The sequence below is a fragment of the Agrilus planipennis genome, unplaced genomic scaffold (assembly GCF_000699045.2).
Source record: "Agrilus planipennis isolate EAB-ADULT unplaced genomic scaffold, Apla_2.0 scaffold6, whole genome shotgun sequence".
Taxonomy (NCBI): Eukaryota; Metazoa; Arthropoda; class Insecta; order Coleoptera; family Buprestidae; genus Agrilus; species Agrilus planipennis.
In genome coordinates, this window is record NW_020439302.1 from 1,423,200 (window position 1) to 1,441,020 (window position 17,821).

General features: G+C 33.8%; 1 protein-coding gene across 1 annotated transcript in view; it reads right to left on the reverse strand.

The window, feature by feature from the left end:
* Window positions 1–14,031: 14,031 nt before the first annotated feature.
* The window catches only part of LOC108732734 (facilitated trehalose transporter Tret1), a 12,481-nt gene continuing 8,691 nt past the window's right edge, over window positions 14,032–17,821 (reverse strand). Inside the window, exons 4-5 of the mRNA XM_025978474.1 lie at window positions 16,112–16,297; window positions 14,032–15,406 (exon numbers count right to left, since the gene is read on the reverse strand). Coding sequence (XP_025834259.1) covers window positions 14,274–15,406; window positions 16,112–16,297 — 1,319 coding nt within the window. The 3' untranslated portion in view covers window positions 14,032–14,273. The remainder of the gene's footprint in view (window positions 15,407–16,111; window positions 16,298–17,821) is intronic.

Below are 17,821 nucleotides of genomic sequence, written 5' to 3' on the forward strand. Positions count from 1 at the left end.
CCTAAGCAACCTCTAACCGCTGCAACACTTACTATTATTCGGTTATCTCTTTTATGACCCAAGAGATGACGTTTCTAGATTGTTGAATAATTTTAATATTATTTATTGTGAATACTAACAACATATCTAGATACAATAAACTAGTTTGTTAATAGCTGATAAATCGATCCCCATCTTCTTGGATTGTGAAAGTAGGATTTTACTGACTGTAGTATTGTTGCGTCTATAGTCAAGGTCAGAATTGAAATTTCTGTAATCGCTTGATTCTGAAACCAAGTCTAGCTCGCACGCCAACATAACATCCGGTTAATCTGAAAGGGAAAATATGTTTATTATGGTTTATTAACTACAAATGCCGCCATTTTCTTCCTAGAAATAATAGCACACAATCCTAAAATTATAGTTTTAAGTGAAAGTAATCGAAATTTTGTAATTCGTTTCTTGTAATTAGCGCCACGTTTACAATACTAAAACTAATTTGTTTATAACATATATTGTTAAATACCTATACCTACCTACAAAATGTCTAAAATTAAAATAACCCCAAAAAACAAAATGATATAATGTGAGACTACAGGTAGTATTTCGCCATCTAGCAGTGTAGTATTTCAAATGTTTGACAGGACTTTACAAATATATCTACTGTTCTAGTATATACATTTCAAATATTTTAAATACCGCACCATTAGTAGCAAATACCCACTAGATGGCGTTATACTGCTTGTAGTCGCGTATTAGGTATATAATCTGTTTCCTTCCTTTTTTTTTTTTTTTTTTCATTTAAAAAAAAGCTTGAATTGAAAATTATCTTGAATCATTTTCTTCACGATTTGCAAACTCCCTGTAAAATCAATTGCTAATACGTACCGGTATTCAATCTATTGCGAGAAACGAATGAAACCGAATGCTATTTGCTTAAATACAAAATCGAGAACTACTTAATAATAATTTGTTCTGAAATTTTAAATTGTACCCAAAATCTACTTGCTTCGCTGTATAATAACATCGTTTCATGGTGACGGTTTAAGTCACCTTGGCCGTTACTTCCAGGGACAGCCCTAACAAATTGTCCAATTTTGGAACAGTGGGCCAATGTCAAACTTTAGTCATTCGATCAAATCAATCACGATAATGACCGCCTATTAAAATCGCTAAGTTGTCTAGGGCTCAGGTGAATTTTTTACCTTTTTATCTTTTTCTATTTCTACAACTGTAGCTATTTAACATTTTCTTTATATCATGTATTAGACGACGGTCAATGGAAAAAAATTGTTAAATAACAATGATTATAATGATAGCAGGAACATACATACGTAGAATTTCTTCGATGTAGTCTGTATGAACCAATTTAAAAAGCAATGGCAGTGTGTGCTACATCATTTTTGAATAGTACCTTCATCAAGTAAGTACTATTAACAATTAACTACAACAATTGTTTGAATTCACAACGATGAAACATTTTCGCTTGTTTTATTTGTGTGTTGAATCTTTTTTGTCCCTTCAAGATGGATTTAATTGTATATGTAATCCACTATAGATATACTAAATTGTATATATCTCAAAAGCAGTGTTTAATAGGTCACAGGTCGATACATGTGCTATATATTACATATCTCGACACCTTTCGTTCATTAAAAAATAGTGCGGGACGAGAATACACATAAGTTATTTTTGCCTACATAGTAATTTCAGTGTTTCATAGTTGGTAAAAATTCAACTATATCATGATTGACGTCACTGCGTTACATACTGCATCATTAAACAAATTTACTCATTTTCACTGTATAAATAAGTAATTTCTGTCTGAAATTTTTGGTAGTAAGATTTATTTGTATACATTATTGAAGTTTGTAACCGATTTAGCATATAGATTTTAATTCCAAAATTATGAATATTAAAAAGAATTATTTCATGGTCAGATTGTAACAACAGTGGTTGAACTAGATGAAACCCCAAAACATTTATTTGTAAATCCCAAACTGCATCGCTCTTGCCCTACGTCACCTTACAGGGATGAAAGAAGAGTGAAAGATTCTCTGTGGAGTGTTAATGCTATTTGCCTAGGTGTTCTCCCGAATGCGAAGCAGTGGTCTAAACCTTTAGGTTAACCCTCTCGGTAAACTAGAATGAAATTGTCATTGCCGATATAGCATAACAAGAAGTGCTTTATATAAAGTTAATTTTTAGAAAAAAAAACAAAAACCGACCTCAAGACAATACCCATATGTACAAACGTAAACTACAAAGCAAAGTATATTACAGAATAATCGACAAAATCATTTATATGTAAATTTACAGTTTGTAATCAGTTATTTTTGGATTTGGTATCAGTCAAGAGGGACAGTTTAATTAGGAATCCTGCCTTTGCAACAAACTTTTCGTCCAATTTCTTTTAATGGAAATCAATAAATCCAATAAAATTATCGCATTTACTTTCTTCTTTCAACTTACTAACTAGACTAGAGCGGTTGATGACAGAATATCGTACATATAGAAAAGAGATGCCAGGTGGGAATTGAAGCGGACACCAATAAAGAAAAAGGAATAACGTTACACCAATTAATGTGTAAACAAAAACAGATACAGACGAGCAGAATTTCAGCATTTTCCAGCATCAAACTTTAAAGAAAGTTGAACATTCTCAAGAATTTAGGAAGGCAAAGTCGTTTGTTTTAAGATATAATAAAACCAGGCAAATATAAAGCCGATCCTGATCAAGAATCATCAAAATCAATCCTTTTTTGAAGTCAATTGAAATTGACATAAAATTTTATATCTCTATAGTCAAATATATTAAGTGTAAAAGTTTGCAAAAACTTTCTTTACAACCTCACAGTAATTCTTGGTGATATGTAACATTATACTGCGAATTAATTCGATAAACAATCCGTTAATCTTAGAATTTTTATTTTATTCGAAGAAACTGCTGCATTTAGAATTAATATTTTCCAAAAAAAAGAGCGGATATCTACAATGACATTGTTAATTCGGCCATACATAAATATATTATTGTCTGCGGATGCCGGTTGCTAAATAGACGTCGTCCATTGCTTTCGAAAAAAACACACGATAAGAAAAACAACCAAAACATTAGAAAGTTAAATTATCGAACAAAATGATCGAAATTATGTAAAATTTCAATGTTTTATGCAACCGACGTATCAGTAAGATGGCGGCTTGATTCTAATTTTGGCCCAAATTTGGCGTAAAACAAGAACCAAAATAGTAATGCTCTCACTGTTTTCATTAACAATTGAATAAATTAAGACATAATAAACAACGACTTGGCGCATACAAGACATTTCCGGTAGAGTTCACCTCAACGCGGCAAACTGGCCGGAATTTTAATTTCTATTCCAATTACCGAAATGCTAAGGCAGTTCGCATTTAATTTAATTTTTTTTTATAATTAACTAGTGACCCGCCCCAGCTTCGCACGGTGGCAATGCTGATACTAAATATATTTTTGTTTTATTTGGATTATTATCGAAAAGGGGAAATCTTCAAAAGATACCCCCTGAACATACTAAATATACTACAGAATGTCTTTATATACAACATTCACAGTTTTTTTTTGTCATTAGACAATACAAACCGACCTCCCGCCGCAACCGCTACGTCCCTGCATTTTAAAAATGTAATATCTTCGAAAATATTCATTTAAATTACATGCTGTAAAGGGCCATATTGATCTATATTAAATGCACAATGTATTTAAGATACTTAATCGGATAAGAATTAATGCTGTATTGCCTATAATCGCTTCGTAAATAAGTCATTATTTCTCATAAAAAGTAAAGGATAAAAATGGTTATGGTGAGTTATCCCTAAGAGATAGACATATACCATCGCGGACTTTTTTGTAGACCCTTTTAAGATGTACAATATTGTAGTACATTATTTTGATCTATCTCGTAGGGTTCAGCTAGCGTTTGCAATGTAAGCGCAAAAAATGTCTTTATTTACGACATCACATTAGAAACCTCTAAAATTATCAGTGTTTCCCTACTGTATTATGCATGTGTTATACATATAAACCTTCCTCTTGAATCACTCTATCTCTTAAAAAAACCGCATCAAAATCCGTTGCGTAGTTTTAAAGATTTAAGCATACATAGGGACAGACAGCGGGAAAGCGACTTTGTTTTATACTATGTAGTGATATCTAAAAAAACACCCAGGTGTACTTTACAAGAAGCATCGGCAGTTCAGAGGGATTATAGGGAGCAAAAATCAGAAAATCTGCAAATTCAATTAGATTTTGAACCCTTGGATCATACAATGCATACCTAATCTTCGTTTTTCTGGGATACTAGAGTAACCTGAGTCTTTATTTATTAAGAGTATCTACTCTAATTTAGATCTATTTCTGCCCTTCTTAACTTCTATAATTAGGACGATCAAAATTGGCAAAGTCCACAATAAATTATCTTTGAGAAAGGACTTATCATCTTTCGTGTTTCCACTTGGAACTGCAGTCATTTGCTGCGTTTTGAACACGCCCTTATTAAGTTAGGAAATGCTTCATGAGTAGTACAGACAAAGTGAAAAGAGATAACCGAATAATAGTACGCTAGGCAGCGATTACAGGTTACAAAAGATCAGGGTCGGTTTTATAACTGCCTGGTTAGAATTATATCTTTAAGCAACCATCTTTGCATTCCTAAATTCCAGATAATGTTGAACTTTATTTAAAGTCCGATGCTGACAACATGCTTAAATTCTGCTTGTCTGTCTTGTCTGGTGTCCGCTGCAATTCTTACTTGGCATCTCTTTTCTATGTTTACGATATTCCCTACAACGCCTGTCGTAAAAATTATTGATTAAGTATCAGCGGAAATGTTACTTACTGTTCCAAAAGTAAGAGCGCAAAAAACAAATGGTGTATCTATTGTTTTGTCCGACCGCTTATTTCTTATGGGACTACAGACATAACCAGCTGCAGAAAATGTCCTCTCCGGACGTGTTCTATTCAAAAATATCCCGCGCGGATTTATCATGGGACTACAAACATAACCGGCTGCAGAAAATGTCCTCTCCGGACGTCTTCTTCTATTCAAAAATTTCCCGCACGGTTTTACCATGTGAATGCGAGAAATCCGCAGGTCTCATTGACATGTAGTGACTCGGAATGCGAGATTGCAACGGTCAGGTTTTGATCTCCGTCTGATGTAATTCTGTTTCTATTTTTCTTCATATGTAAGGTAAAATAAATAAATTAATTATAGACAGCACGCTATGCTATAGCTGTAAATTGCACCTCCTTGATTAATTAATTAAATTATCGTCATTTTTTTTATGTACAAACCCTGTATCTATTACAAGTTCATTCATAATACGAGCAAAGGAAATTTTTCATATTCGATTTGGTCCATTGACTTTTTGGACTTGTCTTCGATAATTGTAATTCTAAAATTTAATTCTCGAAACATAAATTTTTAACGACACAAGAGGTCAGTAATTTGAAATTCATATTTTTTAAAAGCAATAAAGATGGGATGTCGCATTCTTACGTAATCCTCGTTTGTAATTACTAACCAATATCGCGGATCAAATCATAACAGAGAGAATTTGGGTTTCTAAAGTGAATTACATAATAAAAGTGCGGACATATCTTTTATTCCGGTTCGGGTAATGCATGCATGCATGCAACTTCCGATTATTGTAATGCCTATTGATTTTTCGATATGGAATCGTACAGAAATTTATTTTAATTCTTTTAAATCCATTCTTAAGCTACAAGCAATTTAAAATTCGAGTAAGCTCAAAGGGATAAGAACCTTTCGTAATTAATTTTAAAAAATATTTTACTTTCAATAAGCTATTACATGCAAGAGAATGTAATGTGTTATCTAATAGTTTGTATATTTGTAAATTTTATTTTTTTTGTTGCTATTTATTTAATAAAAGTAGAGGCTTTGAAAACAAACCAAAAGATGGCATTTTTGATCTGGTGATGATTGATGTTTATTCGAACGTCGTACCTTTGAGTCAACTTTATTGTTATAAAAAAATTATATTTTAAGTAAAAACTAATATTTATCGCTCAAGGACTTAAAAAGGGTGTCCTACATTTTTGTAAACTTCTTACAGTGATTTGGAAATAAGTTTTAACAAAAAATCAAACCTACGAATCTTATGAATAAATAATGTTGAAAAGTTAATTGTCCAAATTATCTAGAAATGCCATTAAGGGTATAATGAAAATTGAATTTTAAGAATGATGAAAGATGAGTCCCCATACAATTACGTATTACTTTTTAAAAACAACAATTAATAAAATTTAGCCCTGATTGAGTTCTTTTTTTACTGTTGTCAATGCAAAAGTTATAATATTGATCAGTATGACATAAAATTTGTCAGTTCGGAGATACAAATAATTTAATCGTTCCGAAGAAGTTTTTCAATTTAAAGTTTAAAAATTAGGAATGATAAGAGAACGTTTTGTTGCGGAAATACTTATAAATTATTGGGAAGGTAGATTTCGAATACTGTAAATGAATTAATTAGATATTAATTATTTATTGACGTGATACACGATTAGTTAGTTTTGACCTGACCCATGCAAATTTTGCTGTTGGACGTTGTAGTATCAACGAACTTTAATCGAATCTGGTCGCGTGACCAAATTACCCATTACGATGCATTATTCTCTTTATTATACAGCATACTCAATTAAAATACTTATGAATGGGATGCCAAATCGTGTAGAAATAAACGTCTTTTGAACATTATCAATTCAGTAATTAACTCGTTTTGTTAAGAGTTCACATCAGACGGTGCTTTCCATACTCTGAAACAACTGAACTGGAGTAAACTTTAATCAAGATTCAGACAATTGCTAATAATCTTCTAGAAAATCAATTTCACATCGGTTGATAGTAGGTATCTACATTTTGATAGTACCAAACTAAGGACTTCCTAATATTACGTCCCAGTTTTGTGTAGTTTCCGTGGATGATTCAGACCATCAGCGTGTCTTAAACTTTCCAAATTAATATCCTTTTCATTCGTAAAACTCCTGGTTTCCATCAATATTGCAACATTTTTAATTATTTATCGTCAAAGGATTCTATTGAAGTTAATAAGGAATAGGCGAGATAGGTTAGTAGGACACCTTTTCAGGCTTGAAGGTCTAGTCAGAGACATATTAGAGGCAGAAACGGGAGTTAGGAGGGGTAGAGGTAGTGTTCGCAAATAGTTAAGGATGCGGGCTGTTCTAGTTTTAGGGAAATGCGAAGATTAGCTCAGGATAGGAAAGAGTGGAGGTGCGTGTCCAACCAGTCCTAGGACTGACGACCTTATGATGATGAATCAAAATGATGGGATGTAAGGATAAAGCCAGGAAGCAATGTTACAGAAAATATTCCACTCCAAAGATTAGTGGGTGCAATGGTAACTGAGACTCCCTTTTTTGATTTCGTGAGGCGGTAATTTAAATTATTTTATCTTGAATCTTATGAAAAGAAGCATGTAAGTTTTGCGGGGTCTTCAGTATCGCCAAGGAATCCCGGGGTTCTCTGGAGCACGCTTTTCTAAATTATAAAAGTGTGCATTTCTTCAAATTAAACAAAAATGATGAAGATTAAATTTATACAAAAATGGAGAAGGCGCCGGTCTTGGTAAAAAGACTACCATTAAAGATATCAGGAAATGCAATGCGCTTATTAGTTACTGGGTGAGCATTTTTAACGAAAACCAAAAATAGATTAAGGGTATCACTCATATTTTATTTTCCTGAAAAAGGGTATTAACGTGCATGTTGTAAACTAAAACAATAATTTCTATTGTAAAAAGACCTATTCAATCTTTTTAACCTTTAGAATCCATGGTGTCCCTCCGTATCGTAACTTAGATTAAAGTAATGATTCCATCAGCGAACAATTAGCCACAACCGCTACCACACCCTATAATACCGACACTACGACCAGATATATTGACTTTTAAACATGCCCAATACGTTAAAAGATTGGTGATTTTTAATTAAAGGTGCCAATCAAACAGCGTTGTAAGTATCAACAGTAGACCTAATGCATCAATTTCATAATTTTGTGTCAAGAAAGGAAATTATTATCATCATAAGGCCGTCAGTCCTAAGACTGGTTGGACACGCACCTCCACTCCTTTCTATCCTGAGCTAATCTTCAGATTTCTCTGAAACTGGAACATCCCACATCCTTAACTATTTACGAACAGTAATCTAATCTAGGTCTTCCTCTACTCCTCTTAACTCCTATTTCTGCCTCTAATATGTATCTGTCTATTTTTTATTGACTTCCATAGAGTCCTCTGTTCTTCTATTCCTTCTAATACCTCTTCATTTCTAACCTTCTCTCTATCCACAGTATCCTAATCATTCCCCGGTAACACCACATTTCGAACGCTCCTAACCTTTTCTTTTCCGCCGCGCCTACCATCCATCTATGTTTCGCATCCGTACAGCGCCGCGCTCCAACATACATCTTTAACAATCTTTATCGAATTTCTAAATTAATCGTTCGCGAGCATAGAAGTGACTTCTTTTTATTGAAGGCGACTCAACCCTGCGCTATCCTCTGCTTTATATCCCTACTACTTCTTCCGTCCTGACTTATCTGACTTCCTAGATATCTAAAATCAGCCACTTCTTCTAATCTGTTGATTCCTATCTTTACATTCGCTCTTTCTCTACTTAATCTTCTCTTGCATACCAGTATTTTTATTTTACTTTTACATATTTTCATACAATACTGTTTTGTCAGTACCGCTTCCATTTTATTTAAAGCTATCTCTAACTTCTCCTTACTAGATGCTAATACTGCTATATCATCTGTAAATTTAAGCATCCTGTCTTTTGCCTCTCTCTATCTATCCAAGAAAGGAAATGACTTCACAAAATTACAAACCTACCTAACCTATTAATGTTTTTGTTATAGAACATTAGTGAATTATTCATAATTTTGGTGACCGACGTTTGCAATAAAACAACGTTTTGTATATTATATTATATTATGGTGAAGTAGTAGGAGATTTCTTAACGTGAAAAGTCCTGATTTCTGAAATAATTACTACTGAATGTGAGTGAGTGACCTCAAGAGTTACGCATTCGTTTAAAAATGATCTCTTCCTTTAACATAATTATTTATGCATATGATGCTTGTTGTTGCTTCGAAGATGAAGATATACATGTATGATTCAATGAGACCCCGGTGGACCAATGTGTAGCGGGTAACAAGGTCAAGAGTACAACGAGAATACAAATCGGCGAATTTGAAAGAAAAAACACTTGAATCAGATTTTAATTGTAAAATCTGATCGAAAAAACTACCCTCATAATCTTACAAGGAGAAAATTTATGTGTGAATCCACGCCGTATGGGCTTTCCAATAGATAGCACCCTCACCAGAAAAGGTAAAGACAAGAACTATACCGAAATAATAAATAATTTAGTACAGTATAATCTCTTTATACGTTCCATAAATATGCCGCGAATACAGAAACCGTGGATATGGAATAGTAATTAAATTCGAAATTAAAAGTAATCGTTAGAATCACCTTTAGACAAGAGTTTCCTTTTCTGTTTACTTGGTTACATCTTCTATAAAATCTACCTCGGCACGTACATACTCAAAAGATGCCGATACATTAAGGAGATTCAATAGTACATGCGCCATAGAGTATAAACATGCTTATCGGTTCTAGATATCATGAGTTTAATGTTTGGAACAGAGGTTTGAAACTTTGTAGTAAGATAGATAAAGCTTTGTTCTAAAGCTTGTTGAAGGTCATTTTTAAATTTTTTACTTTCTGTTGACAATACGTGTCCTACAAGAAGCATCAACTTTAAGCACTTGTAAAAGCCTTTAATGACCATATTATTGAAAACTAAAAACGTGCCGAGTTTGTGTGAACCTTTGTCTGTTACCTCACAAAAAATCAGATATTTATCTCGCAGCGTTAAATCACAATGTTTAGAATAGAAACCCATGTTTTCGGAAAAATTTACAGTAGGAACGAGCGGTCTATTGCGGGCAATCCCCTTAATAAATGACACCGAATCATTTTGTCATTACCGATTGCATCCGTGAATAATGAAATTTTTAACTGCGAATACAAGAACTGGGTTGCAATTTTTTCACCCGCGAATAATGAAACTGTGAATAAGGAACTTTTACTGTACAGTAATCAATAAATAATACAAATTAGGACAAACGACCTATCCCAATACAATCTTAATTACCAATACTCATTAGATTTTTTGTTATACTTATTAAATTATTATTGTTGGTGGTGTTAGCTGTTATTTTGCGATCTATTTGAGTAACTCGGCACTGCTGGGTATCCGGCGTCATTATCCGGTACCCGGCCGGATCCTAAAAGAAGAGCGAATCCAAACTGGGTACCCGGCCCATGTGTAGTTTAAATATCCTTCTTGCTTTCGCCATAGGAATCTCCGGAAAATTATAAGAAATTTTGGTAAAAAAACAGGAATTAAAAAGAAATTCAGCTACCAACGCTAATTTTTACTGGTTTCAAAATAGTAATTACGGATGTAGCATGTTCTAGTTTTCAGGAAGAGCTAAGATTGACATTTTTAATTATTAATAGTGGTTAATATGAAATATTAATGTGAAAATTCATTTTCAAATAATTAATAGTTAAAAATGTCATAGTGTTTCATACATTTAGTATCTATATATAATTACATTAGTAAAAAATCGACGGATCTGTAACCTTGTAGGCTAGGTTTGTCGTGGTTGCTGTTGTCATCACTCGCAGCTTAGTGGCAGAGCATTGGTGCATAAAACCAAAGGTCCCGGGTTCGATTCCCGGCGGGGGTGTGACAACACCAACAATTTTTCCCTCATTAATTTGGAGTAGTTTGTAGTGAAGGGAAAATTGAAAATGAATTTTCACATTAATATTTCATATAGTTAAGATGAAAAGGCGTTCAACAACTCCTTGGAATGATGACCTTATGATCATGTATGATGTAATACATCTGTGTGTCAGGCAAAGCAGTCTTTAAAATATGTAATTATAAGTTTGAGGAATATTGGAAGAGTAAATATGGCGCACTTTTCTTACAGAAATTAATGCTATTAAAAATAGTTTAATTACACAACCCTCTCGAATATATGCTAACAGGAATAATGCCGAGATAAATTATTTATTGTTACGTATTCTTAGCGATTCCATTACTGGAAATGCGTAAACAAAATTTGAATCTTTTGCGAACTGAACTGTTCACCTATTGCACTATTAATATCGCCGTGGGCGACTTGATAATGGGTTCGTTAACATTATCGTCAATTTGCAAAACAATTGCTGTTTGCCATTCGTGCTGCCGATGCCGTCGTGGGTTTCAATTTTTTATGCATCTACTGCAAGCTGCGGATCAATTGGATACTATCGGAAACTTTACAGTTATTTTGGAAAATTTGCCAAAGTATTCTCGGTAAAGGTAGAATTATCTACCACAAAATTGTTTTTATTATAACTTTTTATTTAATTGCAATTTCAGCAAGAACTTTTTTAAATTATTCGAGACTGAGCTTTAACTTTTATCACACAACTGTAAATTGCAACTTTTCTTTAAGAAAATTGTGACTTTTTCGTGGAAATTATTTACAATCGAACAAATATTTAGATTTTAGAAGAACCCATTCTAAATTTATATAAAAATGGGTCACAATTAGCCCATCAGTTTGATTGTGCAGAGTACAACCAGTTGTACATTGGACAAACGGGAAGGTCATTTATTTAAAGAATCCATGAACACAACTAACTTCAAACAAAAGAAAACTAATTTTTGTCGCTACTATTTAAGGTATAGATACCTACCATGTAAATTGAGATATCCAAATTGATCATTCCTACGGTGTTACGGAATTGATTAACAATAAGTTGTACATAAATCCGAGTGCTATGATAATGTACAACAGCCTCTTCTTTCTGCCTTTTTATTTGCATCAACTTCCAATAAGGACACTCTTGCAGCATAAACTTTATCTAACCTTTTTTTCATAAATTTGAAAATTTTCAAAATAGAAGTGTACACTTAATAACTGCACACACTGTTTAAAGTTTCGTACAGAATACTCAAGCACTCTTCACTATACCACCTAACTTGTATACGTATTAGAAGCTGAACAATTAACTCAAGATGTAAAAACTCATCCTGGTGATGCCCAGCATATCCGTATGCCTTAAAAGAAGGAAGCACAACGAAGATCTGTATTTAGTATCAACTAAGAACGCATTTCCGTGATGGATTTGCGGAATAGGATTAACATCAGAGTGATTGATTGATTGTAATCGTTACGCAAGTAGCTACAGGTAAACGTACTCACATTGTTTGCATGCGTGTAATTGGGAAAACAAAATCAAGTCAGCAGGTCTCTGAACTGTTATGATGGACTTTCTTTTGAATAAATCTGCATTTAACGCTAATCATTAAACAGATTACGTGTACTTTCGATTAAAATATTATCAACCTTTATCTTTGTTACGTGCGGGATGCGATGAACCCACTCGTTGGTTGTGTTGATTCCTATTTATAAAAAGTAGGCCGCTTGATGCTTACGCGAGATCGTCGATTGTTGCCCTGTGATACGTAAGTACAATTCACGTTGCCAGGAATATGCAGTCTTCCTTTATTTGTTGCATAAGTTTTAGGTCGACATCAAACCCCCGGATCCTGTGGTATCTTGTCAGTACATAAATTTCCAAAACACGTTAAAAATTACATATTTAATCTTTGATCAGTTACTTTTCGTTCTATCCCATCCAACCTACTCCAATCCTGTACATCCTTAACATAAACGAATCTGAAATGATTCGCAATTAAAACTTCATCATCAAGTGATTGTAGTTTCTTCACTATGATCAAAAAGGGTGAATCTATAGCATTTACACTAACCTATGTTTGAATAAAACTTATCAAAAGTTCATTGGAGGATAATTAAGGATTCTTAAGGATTAAGAATGATTAAGTACATCGAATTCTACTCATTAAACACTTTAGTACCTGAACTAACCCCTCAGCTACCTCTTATTTATTAGTTATTTATATAGATATTAATAATTTAACCGTTGTTTTATACCCAATTTAAAAAAAAATCAACAAAAAGGGGCGGGGAGTTCGTAACTCAGAACGATTAGGTAGTTCCGATTTTACTCATTAAACTTTTTAGTACCTGAACTAACCCCTCAACTACCTCTTTTTAGACCATACTTACCTTAACAATTAGGGGGTGTGGGACTGGAGGGGTTCAGTTTTTCTTACTGACGGATCAAGAGGGAGGGGACATCATAAACCTAATCAGTTATTTATATCGACATCAATAATTTAACAATTGTTTTATACCCAATTTTAATGAAAACAATAAAAGAACTTCCTTTGTTCAGGAAGGGGGACGAGGAATTTACGATATTCTTATTGTCTCTCGCAGCCGAAAGGCAGGGATCAAAAATATGTCAAAAAATTGGTCTGAGCACGCTTTGGTCGGTGCTAATACGACTAACTTCCCATTAGATAATACAGTTATTATTGATTCCGTAACTTCATTGTTGTGATTAGATTAGAACGTATTTTAATTAAATTGTTTGTAATTAATTCGTTTTTTTTTTATAAAAAAAAAACGGCTTGACCGATTTCGTTCAAATTTCTTTCAGATCTTCATTATGATAATATCTTTCGAAAAAATTTTGGTTGAGGGCGATATCTCAATCCGTTCTTGAGATATCGAAAACGAAAAAAATGCTGACATACGAACGTACGTACATACGTACGTACGTACGTACGTACGTACGTACATACACACATCATCAAAAAAATTGGCTAGCATGCTACTAATATGTTAAAACGTGGAAATATAATGAAAATTCCGATTTCACTTTTCGACCCAATTACAATAACTTCCTAATGGGAAGTTAAAAAACCCTTAGATAATACTTAGACGTTCTGGTATATCTGTTTTTTAGTCAAGGAATTGTTTTAATGCAATAGAAGATTACAATGTAAAACAGAAGGTCCATAAAAACATAGAATTCAAATCTCAAAACATTTTTATTATAGCAAATTCCATACGTACTCATGTTAATGAAGTCAAAAATTTGAAACGAACTGTATGATTAGCTACATGTACTTCTTGCTGGTGGTAGCCTTCATTTTTAATATTATTATACCTAGATACGTCTATAAAAATGCTATAATTAATATCACATTTGTAAATTGCACAATAACAAAATAACAATCAAATTAACAACAACATTGATACGTAACAATAATATCACGAAGACATTTTAATAGTCTGTACATTTTCGTCGTCACCGTTACTCGTTTCGTTTTTGGGCTCTTCGAAGTCCCCAACGGCAACAACGTAAGCGTTATTATCTACGCCGTGCAATTCTGGTTTTTTGTTCAAGAAATAACTTTGGATTTCCTCAAGAGTCTTGCCCTTCGTTTCCGGAAGGATGAACTTACAGAAGAAGAGCGACGCAAACGAAGCTACGAAAAACACGAACAAAGTTCCACTGAAATTTAGGTAATAGTTCATCGTGTTGTACACTTGCACACTTATAAATATAAATATCTGGGCAATACAAATCACCAATCCACACATTATGGATCTGACTTCTACTGGGAACATTTCCCCCACTAACATCCACGGGATCGGTAGCATCCCGAGCATGCTAAAGAACACGTTGAACAGGACGCATATCAACGGTATGAGGGCGAATTGTCTGGTTTCATCCGAGTTTATTTCGTAATACTTAAAGTAGGATGCTGCCAGAAGCATGGTAATTCCCATTCCGGCGCTAGACCACATGCAAAGCGTTCTTCTGAAGTATTTGTTTACCAACACTGCTGCCACCATGGACATGATGAACCTAATAGCGCCAACGACTATCGAAGCAATGTACTCGTTCATTTCGAGATTGGAATCTTGAAAGAAATTGACGGCGTAGTACAAGATCGTGTAAATCCCGGACACCTCCTGGCACAGGAACAGGAACACGAGAATGAAGAAAGGCTTAAGCGTTGCAGAACTTAAATAGAGTTCTTTGAAACTGACTTTCTTCTCAGGTTCTTCTGCGCAAGAACTCGGAGCCATTTTGCTGCACTCTTCTTCCGCCATCGCTGAGTTCCTCCTCAGCCAAGTGAGTGCTGATAGACTCTGTTCCCGCTGCCCTTTTCTGCATAGATACGCGGGGCTTTCGGGGATGAAAATAATACTGATGAAGGTTATTATGCAGAAACTCACGCTGATGAAGGCCACTAAGTGCCAGTTAAGTAAGTAGCCCAACGTGTATGTGACGAAGATACCAAACGATGCTGAAATTGGGCCGAGTGCTTGGAGGGGTCCTCTGTGTTCTGGAAGACTTATTTCAGCCACATAAGCGTAGCTTGCGGTCGACATTCCTGAAAATATCCAGAGTATTTCAGAACAGTTGTGTATGCATTGGTTTATTTCTGGGTTTTTTTCTTTGATTAAGGTACCTTTGCCTTTGATTCACACTAATAATTTACTCATATTTTTTTAAAAGAAACAATGCAGTGCAATTAACTGCATAAGCTTTCCAATTAAGTTTTTATTGCGCATTTTAATACCAATTTATACGTTGTCGCTAATGAATAATTGCGATTTTATCAAAATCCAAATCAAAAGTCCCTATTATTCAGTATACTTATACTTCATTTACTTTCTCTAGCGATGTGCCCTTTCCAATGTCTTGGAAGCGCTCTGGCAAAATCGTAGATAGGGAGAAAAAAGCTCATTATACTCTCGACTCTGTTCATTAAACATACTTTTTCATACAGTACCTGCCGAAAGTTTTGTTCAATCATGAATAGTAGTGCGAGTCGAAAACAAGCGTTAAAGCCTTTTTATGTCTTCAAATATAAATAAACATCTTGTGGATATTTTCAGTAGTAAATGGTACCATTAACAGCACATTTGAGCAATGCAATTGTAGTGGATAAAATGGTCAATTTTTCCGTACAGTACTGTACGGATTATACGCTCCTCACCGGTTAAGAGTTTGACCGAGAGTTGTCGCGCCGGTCAAAGTGAAGGTCACATCGCTACAGAAACTAAACGAAGTATACATATTTTTAATATTTTACCTGCTGCTATCCCTGTAATCAGTCTGCCAACGTACAACCACCAAATATTATTTGCAACTCCTAAGCATGCCCAGCCAACTAGAAACGGAAAACTGCTTATCTGCATGGCCCTCTTTCTACCAACATGATCTGCCAGGATACCTGATATGATTGATCCTAATGGATTAGACACTGCTCCTAGACTTGCTACAGTAATAAAACAAATGAATATGAAAATAAAACAAAAGAACACAGTAAAAAATAGAAACGAACAATTTAGCATAAGATTTAATTTTGTAAAATTCAATATCGATCGCACTGGATCACTTCAGCACGTCGTAGACAATTCCAACTGAATATAGGCGATAGATTAACTTGACCTGCTGTATTGAGACAGTGAATTACTACGCAAGATTATACTCAGAAGGACCTTGATGAACATTTTTGAATTCCACAAAATATCTCAATTTGTTTAAAATATTTTTCCTGATACTATTCTCATAACTTTTGTTGATACTATAAATTAGTTGTTCTAATGTAGGTACTTTGTTCTCCTTTTGGTCATATTCAAAAAACTGTTTTGGTTTTTGAATAATGTATTTTTTGCGATTTCAAATTCAAATACATTGCAGCTGCAGATATGCAAATATCTCGATACAAAAACGAGCTCATGAATAATTTTTTGGCAACTAAAGACTAAAGTGCCCGGTTATACCACATTACCGAGAAAAGAAAGCCGTTTGGTTACTGTTAAAATGCCTTTTTTTCAAAATATTCTAAAACTATTCAACAGATTCGATTCATTCATTTTTTCAGTAACGATTGCATAATAAGTATAGTCTACTGCATAATCGTTATTTTCAACATTAAATTGGTAGTTAAATTCGGAGAATTATTACATATTAAATTTGGATGATAAAAGTACCTATAACGTAAAAAAAAACTTAAGTGTAGGCACCTATGATAAAACATTTAATTTTATATTTCATATGATTTGAACCATATCTAATAATAATTGTCGCAGAAAATGCTATCTCCTTTTGTTAAGGTTAAATATATGTGTATATATATAAATAATATCGCAGGAAATTCACAATTATTTTTTTATACTCCATGTACACATTATTTAAAGTTAAAAGGACATTCTAAATTACCCATAATGCTGTGACTACACATTTTAATCGCAATAAAACAAAAAAACATGTTTGTGTATTTCATTCCTACCAGTTCCTCCGAGATACACTATAATGCAAAGCCGGGAGGTAGGGCAGAAGAGAGGAGATATTTTTATATACCTAAACACTCCAGGAAAATCACAGAAAACTTTAAACAAGGGCATTTTTTTAAAAATATTGAATACATACCACTAACTTTACAATGTTAACCTTGTTGTTTGCATGTGTTAGATGGTAATGGGCTGATGGGTTTTTTCAGTAATTATAGTTAATGAATAGAAATAAAAATGGCTGCGCAGGGGGAGTAACATTTAGATTTGTTTTAAGTTTTTATGTGTAAAGAAGAGCAATTTATAAATTAACTAGTGACCCGCCCCAGCTTCGCACGGGTGCAATGCTGATACTAAATATATTTTTGTTTTGTTTAGATTATTATCGAAAAGGGGAAATCTTCAAAAGATACCCCCTGAACATACTAAATATACTACAGAATGTCTTTATATACAACATTCACAGTTTTTTTGTCATTAGACAATACAAACCGGCCTCCCGGCCG